The 13,325-nt window shown below is 33.6% G+C and overlaps 1 protein-coding gene across 4 annotated transcripts in view; it reads left to right on the plus strand.

Moving 5' to 3' along the window:
• Window positions 1–13,325, plus strand: part of LOC130897570 (protein bric-a-brac 1-like) — a 61,716-nt gene that overhangs the window by 21,016 nt on the left and 27,375 nt on the right. For 2 of the 4 annotated variants that reach the window (XM_057806501.1, XM_057806502.1), the window contains one exon: window positions 1–13,325. This exon is cut by the window's right edge and continues 19,550 nt beyond it. The exons of the other annotated variants lie outside the window; for them this stretch is intronic. In XM_057806501.1, coding sequence (XP_057662484.1) covers window positions 1–287 — 287 coding nt within the window. In that variant the 3' untranslated portion in view covers window positions 288–13,325. 4 annotated transcript variants of the gene reach the window in all.

Raw genomic sequence — 13,325 nt, forward strand, 5'->3', positions numbered from 1 at the left:
GTACGATCCAGTGCATCCTCGGAAAACGCGGCTGTCCTCGTTTAATCGTTGACGGTTTCGTGTTTTATAAAAAAAGCGTTTACAAGGGCAAAGCCTTCTGGTATTGCAAGAATAGTCGCACGCCCGAAAAGTGCCAGGCCGTTTGCTGGACGATGAACGGCAATATAGTAAAATGGCCCTATATGCATTGTCATCCTCCCATACCGGACATATTTAATCCCGAAGAAGATACCGAAGTACCTATCGAAAATTTGCAAGAGGTTTTGTGGCAGACTTCGTTTAATTAGAAATGTTTATATCATACAGCTTTTAAATGCGGCGTTTGCCACATTTCATTCAAAATACTTCATTTCTACTAAACGAGGTATTGTTATCAATAACTTGAATTGAATATGTTGGGCTGAAAATATGCGTATTATGATGACAAAACCTTCTCACTCTTCATAATAGTATTCAAAATAAGCTGGACAAGTAATAAAATTAACTTATATACTTGTAGATCCAATACACAAAATTGAAAAAATATTCTGCTCAAATAAAGTATGCAATTTTAGTCTTGGCCAACAAAATAAATTATTTGTAACTTGCGTGCTTCCTTCGAGGAATTGAAAATTATTAGAGTATAATACTGCCCCTACCCTTTAAGAGTCAAGGAGTTTTATTATTCTTTTTCTTCTCAAAATTGTCTAATGAAATATTTCCCATTAAATCCTTTAAGAAAGATATTATTTTATAGGGTGTTTCCTCTTGTACATTTTTCTTTGAAACCATTTCACGCCCTAAGGTGACATCAATTAAGGATCAAGCTACTTACGGCAATATCTCTATGGTATTGAACTTCAGTTGAAGATTTATAATGAAAATCATGCTAAGTGCCATGTAATGTAATTTTGAAAAAAAAACGTCATGTTCTAAAATTGCTTGTCCTGATATTTTTGTTACTTTGTTTTCCAACAGATATACCACCTGATTTTAGTTTTTAATGTTTAACCAAATTTTTTGGGAATATATTTTTTAATTTGAAATATTTTGTAATATTCCTGAAGAAATGTAAGTACCAGCATAATTGAATGAAAACTGAGTTCAGTAGGTGTTTGAAAAAAAACAAAAATTATGCTAGACTCTTCAAAAAAGTTTAAGAATATTACTACTTAACGGTACTGGGAAGCGTTTTTTTAATTAAAAAAAAAACATTACATTACATGATCTCTCTATTTTTTAGCCTAGATTCCTCACTGACTTTGAGAAAAGATTTGAAAAAAAGTGAGTTATACAATTTTCTACATTCAAAATCCGTGCCAATTTCTGAATAACTCGTATAATTTCTTGTTATTTTGAACCCGACTTTCTCTATTTCCTAAACCTTGAAATATCCTTACGTATAATTATTTAGTGATTCATGATTGTTGGTTACTCGTTTTTTTTATTTCCGAGACCTGACATTCTTCTCAATATTTTTCTTTGTACAATTTTATGTATGTATGTGGATATTGGGGTGTCATATACCCTGCGACTTAAAGGATCTATTGTGTTAATCCCCCTCCTTTTAGAAAGTCCAAAATGTGGGATGACTGTAGTGTCAGAGATCATTGTCTTTTATTTCATAGTAGTGTAGGGCTGTGGAGGATAGAGGTTTAGTCCTCTGAACAACAAAATCTGAACGTCGCATTAACTGCTAAGTCTAGCGTCTTCAGATGTCTGTTGAGGCGACAGTACCCCGATAGGACTCCTGTTAGATCGTTCTTACTTATGTTGATACATTCAGCAGATCTACTCTGGTTATAATTTCCCAGGAAATTTTTTGCCTACTGCTCCTCAGCTCCTGTAGATTGTCTGAATAATTCGTTTTGCTCCTATCTACCTTCTTTTTCAGTGATTTTTCCATTATTCTGTAGCTGATGCCACAGAAGAGTTTGGGTCTCATGAAGGACTTGTCTGCCCTCGCTTTAGCGAGCTTATCAGCTATTTAATTTTTTATTTTTCTTGACTAGCTCGTTTAACTTTTCTAGGCAATCCCAAATAAGTTTGGATTTTATGATATTAGAGCTTGAATTTCTAACGGCCGCCTTGCTATCGGACAGGATGATGATCTCCTGTTTGGGATTAAACAGGACACATTATTCAATTGCATACATTTCTGCTTGAAAAATGCTTGGTGTGTTGTCCAGGTTTTCAGAGTGTTTGGTTCTTGGTCCGTACATTTCTATTCCAGTTTTGTCTGTTGCTTTAGATCCATAGGTTTACTATTTAATATTTCTGTTCATTTCTTGTATGGTGTTATGATATCATTTACTTCTCCAGCTTAGTATTGAGATAAATTTTTTCGCAAAACTAAACTTTTCCGATGCTTTATCCTGACGCATTTTTTTTTCAATTTTAAATTTAATGTCGTCTTCCTGGGTTAAGCACATTGTTTCAGCTGCTGGTCATTATTTTGTAGATTTTTATTAAGATATGTTTGCTAAGAAATGTTACAACATAGTTTATTGTCTGATTTATCTATATACTTCCTCTAGTTTTACTGTCTACCATTACTCCCAAGCATTTATTTGTTATTTCATTTGGAGCTCACCATATATTTTATCTTATTTTGATTATTGTTGTGTTCTCAATTTTTTTTAAATTTTTGCTTAACTTGATCGGGTCTTTTATAATCTTGCAACGCCACTAACAGTAACCAAGTCATCTACATTTTCCATTATCTGGGTTGTTTCTATTACTGCCTCTATAGATATTATTGTAGGAAATTAAACGGCCTACAAAAAAGGTCTGAAATAATTTTTCGCTAAGTCAACTCGGTTAAAAGTTATTCGCAGTTTAAGTTCAACCTAAAATAACATATGATCACTCTCACAATCTTTTATAATTTTTTATATACAAAAAAATGTCTTAGAAACATTTATTATATAGCACGATTCGAATGTAAGCGTTAAAAACTGATTCTAAATAATAAATAATTGAATAATAGACTGAATCAAATCAAAAAACTTCAGACTACATTGAAATCAGTTTTCAAAGCTTTCATTCGAATCGTGTTATGTAACATAAGTTTTTCTCAATAAATTTGGGAAGAAAAAATGAGGAAAATCATGAAAAATATGTTGTTTTATGTTTTTAACACGTTGAGCCCTGGTGTGGTCCATAGGCCCTCAACTGAACTTTCCCCAGAGTGGTCCTAGGGACCACACGATGTGTTTTATTTTAAACCTTCTCCATGGCCCAAGGTACTGCATTTAAAGGTGTTTTACAGTTTGGTTGGACCGTCCTGAAACATTACCCTACACTTGGTCCATTTGATTTTTTTTCATAATCTTCAACTCCATTGTAAAACAAAAAACCTTACTGTTCATATTTCTTTTTACTTTCTTCAACATATTTCAAATAATATATATTAAAATTGTTAATTTGTGTTATTTTTACATAACTTGTACCTATTTTTGGTATATTTTGTATATAAAAATGAAACTTTAATTTTAAAATAAATACAATAACAATCAATTGTTGTTATAATCACAATTATTTATGTTTTTCCTCAAAACACGGAATACAATAATGTGGTTTTCCAAAATAAAGCCTGCAACAAGTAATCACTGGTTTTACTTCGGATTTTACAATAATTTTTTATGATTTTTTTTCACAACACCTCACACAATCTCTTCTCACCTTGTGACTTGGACCTTTTTTCTTCACTAGTTTCTTTCTTCAGTAACTCTTTTGGTACACTAATTTGAAAGTCGGTAATAGATATATTCTTTTTTGTTATTCTTTTATCAAGAATATGGGCATTTACCATTGCAGTACCAAGTAACAGATCAATAGCAATTTTCCTATACCACTTCAACGTCCTTCTCAAGGAAGTGCTGTAGCTTGGCATTTGATCAGAGATCTAAAGCAGCTTTTCTGCTAACCCCAAAATTGTATAATAATTGTCTGTTACAATTGTCAAGAAAATTTTCCGCCAGACTCATCACAACCTTTGTGGGTACAGACAATTTTATTATAAAAAAACTATAAAAGATTGTGAAAGTCATCATGTATTATTTTAGGTTGAACTTAAACTGCGAATAACTTTTAACCGACTTAGCGAAAAATTATTTTAGATCTTTTTGTAGGCCGTTTAATTTCTTACAAAAATATTTAATTATTTTTACTACACAATAATTCGTTAAATTCCAAAAAGAATTCCCGTTTGATTTAAATGGAAAATAAAAAATCACGAGGCACCTCTAAATATTGATATTTTAGAGTTCAAACTTTACAGAATTTTTTTTTCGTCATCTTGGACGATATTTCCGTAGTAGCTAAAAAAATAAAAGTTTTTTTAGCCCACCCTAATGAAGATGTATTTTTAATACACATGCTGTTAATAATTTGATTATGATGTTAATATTCAAATAGGGTTTCATTGAATTGGCATTGTTATGACCCGTAATTTTTATAAGCATACCACTTTTGGCCAATCGTCTAACCGTCAATCTATTGGAGAATGTTTTTTCTTTTGTATTCAATCCAATCACTTCGGCAGACAATTTTGTCCAATTTTGTCCAATTTTGAATTGTATTTCTCCCAATGGGCATATTATCATACTGGTGGTCATTTTCGTTTTTCCAGAGGAGTTTCATTCTTAGGAATAATCTGTTGATTTTAGTATTTGGGCCCCTTTTGGCATCAATTTTTTAAATAATATAGCAGGACAAACGTTGCTGTTGTTGTTTTCTATTGAAAATTTGTTTTCAGTACACATTCTTGAACTACCTTGGAAAGTCTTGCTGAATGCAAGGTTATATTCAACTCGATTTGTTACGGAACCATCGATGCTTCATTCGCTACAAAAAAAAGTCAGTCAAGCAAGCAGCAATTTCCCCACCTCGCCAAGCTAATTATACCTCGGCTATGTGATAGAATTTTCGTTGCATACATTCAGGGGTATTTTCATTCCATAAATTCATCATTTTCGTTACTTCTGCGGAACTTAATGCTCGCGTGCTTTTAGAAATACAACACTTTTGAATGGTTCAATAATAACTTTAATTTCTTCATAATATTGTTCTGGTAACAGCTTGCTTGTTAGGTTTCACATGGTTTTGACCGTATTTTCTTTAAACTCTGTACAATCTTTTCTCCTCATGCTACAATCCTTTAAAATCAACGCCAGTTCTTCCGCTGCCCGATTTCCATATAATTTATATTTTCTGTTATTGCAAAAGTTCATAAATACTATCCATTTTTTATTGTAATCAGTAGTTTTTGGTATATTTGATTTTATAATTTCATTAATATTTTCGTCAGTATTAACCAAATGGTGACATTTTGAAATATGGCAACGTGTCAACAGCCCATGGGATCTGTTTTAAGTATGTTTTACTGATTGATTGTCTTCAATCAGATGACTTCAAATTAATTGATTTCATTGGATTGCTACTAGAGCAAAACATTTTCAAAAAAATAACTTGTTTAACTTTTTTTTATTAATGTTAAATATAACGTTCATTGTTTTATTTGACGGTAATCATTTCTTTAGCTTCTTGTAATTTTACCAATATACTCTCTTAGTTCCATCAGCGACCTTCGTAAAGGGGTGGTTAACCCGAATAATTACAAAATGGTAAATTCTCGAATAAAAATTAAATTACAAGTTATTTATTCAAACATTTTTTTAAGGAAAAATTGGAGGATGAGGGTTTGGGTACTAACAAATTAGATCCAGTAATTGCCTTTTCAATCCTTACCCTTGAAATATTTCTCAGTGATAATTTTTTGATAATAATATTTTCTTTTTTGACTAGAGCTGTTTGTATTAGATCAAAATAAAAAAAAATCTACGATGCTACTTTGTTTAGACTTGTAAGTTTCAAATGTTCCATTTATTTAATGATTTTTTTGAATATTTAACAAAATAACCTTCGACAAAAAGGTGAAAAATAGTCCTACTTTTCAATATTATATAAAAAACTTGTTGGGAAATCAATTTAAAGTCCTTAGGTTTCAAGTACAGTTGGTCTTGTTGGTGTTCCTCAATTTTTTGTGCTCACAGATGACCATCATTTTAGTACAATTATTATTACCTCGGCCCATTCCGTTATATAATCTCCTCCTGTCAAAATTACTAATATAGTAATAATTTTTATGTCTTCTCTAGCCATTTTGTTCTGCTGAACACAAGAAAACGAGCTCGTGATATCAAACAATATCTGTCGGCTTTCATTAACATATTTCTTCAAAAAAATATTTTTTGTCAAAGTTGATATTGTTATTCTTACCCTGTTCAAAATATTGTCATGATGTCGCCAATACAAGAAATTCTTCTTTCTGGATATTACCTTCTTATGTCACTGAATCTATATTGGAGCTAACTATAAATGTGCTCCTCATCCGAAAGTAGAAAATACCAAATATAGAGAATTTAAATTGAAATTTTGAACATAAAATTAGAACAAATTAAAAAGGAAAAGTATTTAATATCCGCTATTAAAGTAGTTTTTTACTAGAGTACAAGAAGTAAAATCGTTTGGCATTAATACAGTTGCTTACTAATTTATGAAGAGTCAGATGTTCGGTTTGTGCTATTGTGTGAAACAATGCACGGGGCGCTGAGTAATAAATATTTTCCAAAAACAAAACGTTTTAGGATATTGAAAATTTTTATTTTTTACTTATTTATATTTTCAGCCCAAACATCAAAATAGTTAAATCTTTATTCATGTTTAAGGAAATACACATGAAACATAGTTTACTATATAAGTCACTAAGGAAGAAAAATGTAGGTTAAGTTTTTATCGAAGAAATATTTGAACTCTATTTTGAAAGCAGGTTTAGTCCAAAGCTGTAATTTTATATTTCAAATACTCATAAGACTTCAACAGCACGTACATTCGCTCAAATAGTGTCATAAGTCAAAAAATCTATGGAGTAATAAGTGTTTGAAATTAATTCATTTCATTTTTCCAGCACGAATAGTACAATAAAAGATATGTTTCAATTTTTTGACTTATGACACTATTCGTGCGGATGTGCGGGTATATGCTGCAAAAATATACTACGTCTCAATACTAGTAGCTTTCCAATTACACTATTTGAGCACTCAATCGAGCAAATGGGTGCACAATGCTTCAAACCTATGGTCCAAATTGTCGTTTGAGTCGAGCACATTTGTATTGTATGAAGAAGACTAAAAGGGGTTAAGCAGGTATATATAGTAAAACATATAATTTAAAAAAAATACTTCTGTAGTATCCGTATTATGTATTCAATTAATCGAGTATATTTTATCTTGAACACGGTAACAAATAATTAATTTGTGACGTTTTCAAATTTGATACTTGACATAAAACTTACCGAAGTTTGTTCCTAACTAAGTTGGAATCTCTAGAAGCGTTGGTGATATTCATACTGAACACACTCTTTACACTACCCTACACCAACACTTACAATTGCAATGTCTGACGAGCATTTCGATAACCAAGTTATCGTCTTCAGAGACTGTTTATCTGTGTTGAAGTAGTGGTGGTGTAAACAGTGTATTCAGGAAGTTTGTCCAATTAGGGTTTTGGAATTCCGCATTGTTTCCAATACCGGGGGATTAACTTCATAACAGCAGGATCCTGCAGGATACCTTTTTCATGGAATTAAAAATAATAAACTGTATTATGGTTATAATCAACTTAAAAATAAAAAAAAAACAACGCCTTGCTTACTAATAATTGGCTATTTATTTCACCAGTTCGGCTACTTATTTACTAATAAAAGCTCCAGTTACATAAAAAAATATCAATATTGGGTAGAACTTTGTAGGTACTTATGTACTATACCAGTTCACTAAAATTATAAATTCTAATCTTTATCTGAGGTAATAGTTATTATCAGTCTGTTTTATTCACAAAGAGTATCATATGAATTTAGTTTACTAAAAGTCTTTCAATTTTTCTTACCAAATAGTTACTCGTAAAGTTAGAAATATGAAATAATCCAATAATCAGTCACTTCTCTTTTTGAAAATATGATCTTAAAAAACAAATGGCATCCATGGTTTTATCTCACAATCTACTTCTTATAGAACTACATATGTAGCCAGCAGCCGAAAATCCTCCTTTTGCCTCTACACTTGTTAGCTTGATAGTTAGTTGGAATTTCTGGACCCGTTGGTGATCTTCACTGAACACACAGTTTACACTGCCACTACACCAACACTCACAATTGCAATGTCTGACGGGCGTTTCGATAACCAAGATATCGTCTTCAAAGACTAAAGGTAAACTGTTTTGTTTACTGTCTATTTTACCTTTAGTCTTTGAAGACGATATCTTGGTTATCGATACGCCCGTCAGACAGTGTAATTGTGAGTGTTGGTGTAGTGATAGTGTAATAGTTTGGTAGTTAATAAATAGTCATGCAACAAAATCAAATATTTTCTTTCACTCTATCGGTTTAAAATGCTGTTATTTCTGTCTTTAATATTTTGTGAAAGTTTTTCTCTTCTGTAATTTCTGTCTGTTTAATGTAATCTTCATTGTCTTGTTTTAGATGCATTTTTAATTTCTCTTGTAAAGTTGAATTATTTTCCAGAGATAATTGGCTATTATCTACGTTTACGTCATGTACAAGTTCTGTGTTTTCAGCGTCGTCTTTAATGACTCTGCATAAAATGTGTTTCATTTCTTGCCTTAACTTATCCTTTTTTGGTATTACAAATGTAGGATTTGGCATTTTCAATTATTGGTCATACTTAATTGGATGCTGTTAGTAAATCAACATAGCAGTAATTTCGTTGCGTCTTTTTTTCATTTTTGCACATAGCACAACGAAAAGTTCTTTACTTAAAAGTGTATCCTGCTTTTCCAACTTCTCCAAAATAAATCGAAATGTTGTTTCTTTAGTTATTAGGATAGACTCTCTTCTACATAGTACTTGAACACCCAAATTAAAGGGCTGTACGCTATCAACATTTTCGATTTTGTACTATATACTAAATTTTATTTCAGATGCTATGTCGATGAGAGCTGAGTAACATATCAAGAAACCTGTTTCAGCGTGTTCGGCAGTCTATAATCAAGCTAAATTCTTTTCCTGTATCTTCTTTCACATATTTTTGCAAACACATATCATCTTTAGCTGGCGATCCTCGGAAAATCCTAACCACTTTTCAAACTTTTTGAATAATTTAGTAGATTCCCGATTATCCGAGGTAATTGGTACCGGGACCACAAGGTTAAGTTCAGTTATGGTGAAAAAGACGTAAAACCTCGTGAAAGGTTACAAAACTGGTATATTGGAAGCAAAAACATATAATTATCACAATTACAGACCTATAAGCAAGTGGAAACATAGATTATTTCTTAAAAAAGTCTTTGATCGTCTTCTGAGATAACCTCTTCCCTTGATTAGACGATGCAATGTTGCGCCAACGCTGTAGAGATAGGATGTCGGGTGGCGTACACTCTTCTTGTTGCTCTCTGAAAGCAAGAACAACGTCGATCTCCTTCAGCCCGTCGGTGTATGATATTTTGGGAGTTATCTCGTCCTTATTATCATCTTCTTCACTGTCTTTAGTACCGGTTACCATATCGATGATTTCCTCGTCGGTAATCTCCATCTGTTTTTGCTGTTTTGATCTTCAACGGGTAACTCATTGGCTAGTTCGACTACTTCACTCACGTTTTCGGGCTGAGGCGCTTTTTTGCATGGCCCGTCAATGCCAAATAAATTTTTCCAAGAATTTTGAACGATGGTTGTTTTTACCTCATTCCACGCTGATGCAATCTAGTACGACACATCTTTTAGTCTAGATGTTGTATAAGCAAGATTACATTAGAGGGTAGAAAGATTGCCTTAATATCACCACTGCACAGTTCTTGGGCAACAGGGTGAGATGGCACATTATCTGATAGTAGAAAAGCTTTCCTGAGAAGCTTTTTTTTATCAAAAACTCTTCAGTGACAGGTACAAATTGTAAAATCAATCACTAAGTATCGGGCGGTCCACCCATGCATTCCTTTGGTTGCGTTAGTAGACTTTTACATTTTTAAAGGCTCTAGGTTTTTCGCCTATCCAATAAGCAGCTGCCTCAGCTTCAATGAGCCAGAAGCATTAGCTGTAGCTACTGTCGTTACCCACTCTTTGATTTTTTTTAAATCCAAGAGCAGTCGTTTCGGATTTTGTTGTCAAGGTTTTAGAAGGTAGCATTCAAAAATTAACTCTCGTTTTGTCGGAATTAGACATTTGATCCGAAGTTAATCCTTCCTTGAACACAATTTCTTCTATTTTCTTTTGATATTCCGGGTTTTTAGATGAGTCTACTGATAGCTTTTCACCACTAATACTTAGCTGCCCTACTCCATACCTCTTCACTCGCGGTAAATTTTTCCTCGCCGCCTTTAAAGTTATTATCAAATTGAAGGGCCTTAGCCTGTAGCATCGACCCACTCACAGTACGTACATTCCTCGAAGCTGGAAAAACCACAAAAAGGGCTTGAAACGTCTGGTCGTGGGCACCTTACTTCAAAGTCTTTCGACTAGGAACAACCACGTCCAGTCATACTTTTATTAGAATATTTTTTTGATTTTTATTGATTTTTCTATTTGATTTTCCCCTTCAATCGCCAACAGTCACTTCCCCAACCCCCAAATCAGCAGCCACATTTTGAACCGATTCACTATTGTTCAATCGTTGAATAGCATTTAGTTTTGTTCCAAAAGAAACTACAACTCCCTTCCGTTTCCCTCTCATACAATAGCAACAAAGATATCAATAAAAATAGCAAAAATACACACAACCACAATTAGCATGAGTGCAACTAACACGAACAGAGTTCAACGCGAGTTCAGAGCCAACTGAGTCTAGATTGTGTTATCTTCCCCCTCCCACGACATGACGGTTCGACCTAGCAACAGCTAGAAGACGCCAGTAGAGGCTCGACCGCGCTTTTTACTGTATAAACAAATAACCATCGCGGCTCCCCGTAGATGTCTCGCTATTTAGACCTTTATTCATGTTTGTTATTTTTGAATGACAGGTTCGGTTAACCAATACTCGGATAATCGGGAGTTTACTGTATCATTATAGTTAGGAATCACTTCCACATTTCCGTCATCATCAATATCCAAATCGGTCTACGACTTTTTTGTAAGTTCTATATATTCTCCGACTTTTTTTGTACAGAATATCGACCACAGCTAGATACAAGTTTGCCAACTTTTACCATGACACTTTCACCGTCAGTTGTCATGCCTATAATATCGGTTTCAAATTCAAGATCAAAACTCGCCAAGCGTTCTTTAACTAATTCAATACGATGTTCAGCAGTACAAGAACCATGTATTCGAATCAGACCAAGATTCAAATGAGTTTCCTTATTTACGTTCAAATATTTTTTCTCGAATCTAAACGAAAATCTTTGTAGTTGTTTCTCTAGATGTGTAAATTCGATAATCATTTTAGCTTTAATCGCGTTTGAAAAATTCATAACTGTAGGTCTGATGGTATTAGGATAGGAGTTGGGGAATTGAAATCCACTCTTCGAGAACAAATACCTCAAATCTGAAAACGTACAAAATGTATTATGACTAAAACCATTCTAGAAACTATTTTTTGCATTGAAGTTTCTCTTATTAAATAGCCTTCGATAGTTTTTTTACTTTTCTTCTTGGGAAGCTCTTCTCCTTCCTCAACAATATTATGAAATGATGATGATGGTGAGGCTACTTTAGATGATACCTCCGTGTTTTATTGAGATGATTATTAAACAGTGTTAAGTTCTTAAGTGAGTTTTTAGGCTAGTGGTAGAACGTTGGCTAATTTTTAAAAAAAATTACAACATAGGAGACATTTTGATTTCCCTCCATGTTGAAACTGTTTGAAATAATGCTATAAGTTTTTTTTATTATTTTGAAAGAAACATCCTTCAATAGTACATGTGAAGCAATATTTAATGTCTTTGTTAATAACTAGTGGCTAGTACAAACAGTTGGCATTGAAATTAAAAAAATCATTTTAAAACCAGTTAACGAAGATCTATCAAATTTAAAATAACCTCAAAGAGATTGGAAAATTTGTTGTTGTCGCGTAAATTATTAAGTATAAATTTAATTTAAATCGTACAAATGGCACTCCTGCGGCCTTCGTACAAAAACGATAATAAAATACAATATTGGACAAGGACGATGTCTTCTATTAAGAACAGTAATTCGAGGACAAATAAATAAACATTGTACTAACTAACCTTGCAGTGCAGATCGACTAAAACAAAACCACAGTGACGACTTGACGAGTCGAAAGACAACTGACTGACATGAGTGACACTGACAACTGACATGACGCGTTGTGAACGATTGAACGGCAACTTCGCCCGTAAAAGGAGTAGATTAAAGCCGGCAATTTGAATAAATTTGCACTGGCTGATGCTTGCGGATTCGCAGAGCATAAAATTGATCTGGGTCGCGGATTTCACTTTGCTGGATTGCAATCCCTAGTTCCTATTGATTCTTGTGTGCCAAGGTCATGAGCGTCGAGTCCATTGGTTTCGTGACAAAGTGCTTAATAAATTGGAAAGCAACTACTGTAATTGGGCTTTACAACTTAGTGTGTACGATGTCTGGCTATTAAACAACGAGACTGCGCGCATAGAGGGCGTCCTAGACGGGTGGGGTAAAACCATGTGTGACGAAAAACAGGAGCAACGTATCAATCTCAAATTTCTCGTTAAATTGGGTAAAAACTCCGACTGAGTGCTATAAATTGTTGCAAGAGGCCTATGGGGATAATTCTCTATCTCGTGCGCATGTTTTTGAGTGGTGTAAGCGTTTTAGTGAGGGTCGAGAGAGCACTGAAGATGACCAGCGCCCAGTTCCCCCTGTAACTATTTCCACTCCGGAAACAGTGACCAAAATTAACCAAATTGTACGTGCAGATCGTCGAATGAACATCCGGATTATTGCCGAGGCTGGAAACGCCGATAAAGAAACGGCTAGAAAAATTTTACACAAGACAAAAGTCTGTGCGAAGCTGGTGCCAAAAAACCTGACTCCTCTCCAAAAGCTCTTGCGTCAATAGATCTGCTCAGATTTCCTTGAAAGGTTAGAAAAAGATCTGCTTTGAAAGGGACCCGATTTCAGTCAATGGAAGCGGTGAAGCAGAGCAGTTCCTAAAGGCTCTCACCAAATAAGACTTCCAGCACTGCTACGATCAAAGGAAAAAAGGAATGTATGATAATTTTTATAAGAAAACCCCTAACCAGTCTCCTTATTTAATAGCCAGACCTCGTTTGAACCCTGGAATATTTTATCATTATCTATTCATAAATTAGCTAAAAAGAGAAAACGCTACGCGATT

Source organism: Diorhabda carinulata, chromosome 8, assembly GCF_026250575.1.
Source record: "Diorhabda carinulata isolate Delta chromosome 8, icDioCari1.1, whole genome shotgun sequence".
Taxonomy (NCBI): Eukaryota; Metazoa; Arthropoda; class Insecta; order Coleoptera; family Chrysomelidae; genus Diorhabda; species Diorhabda carinulata.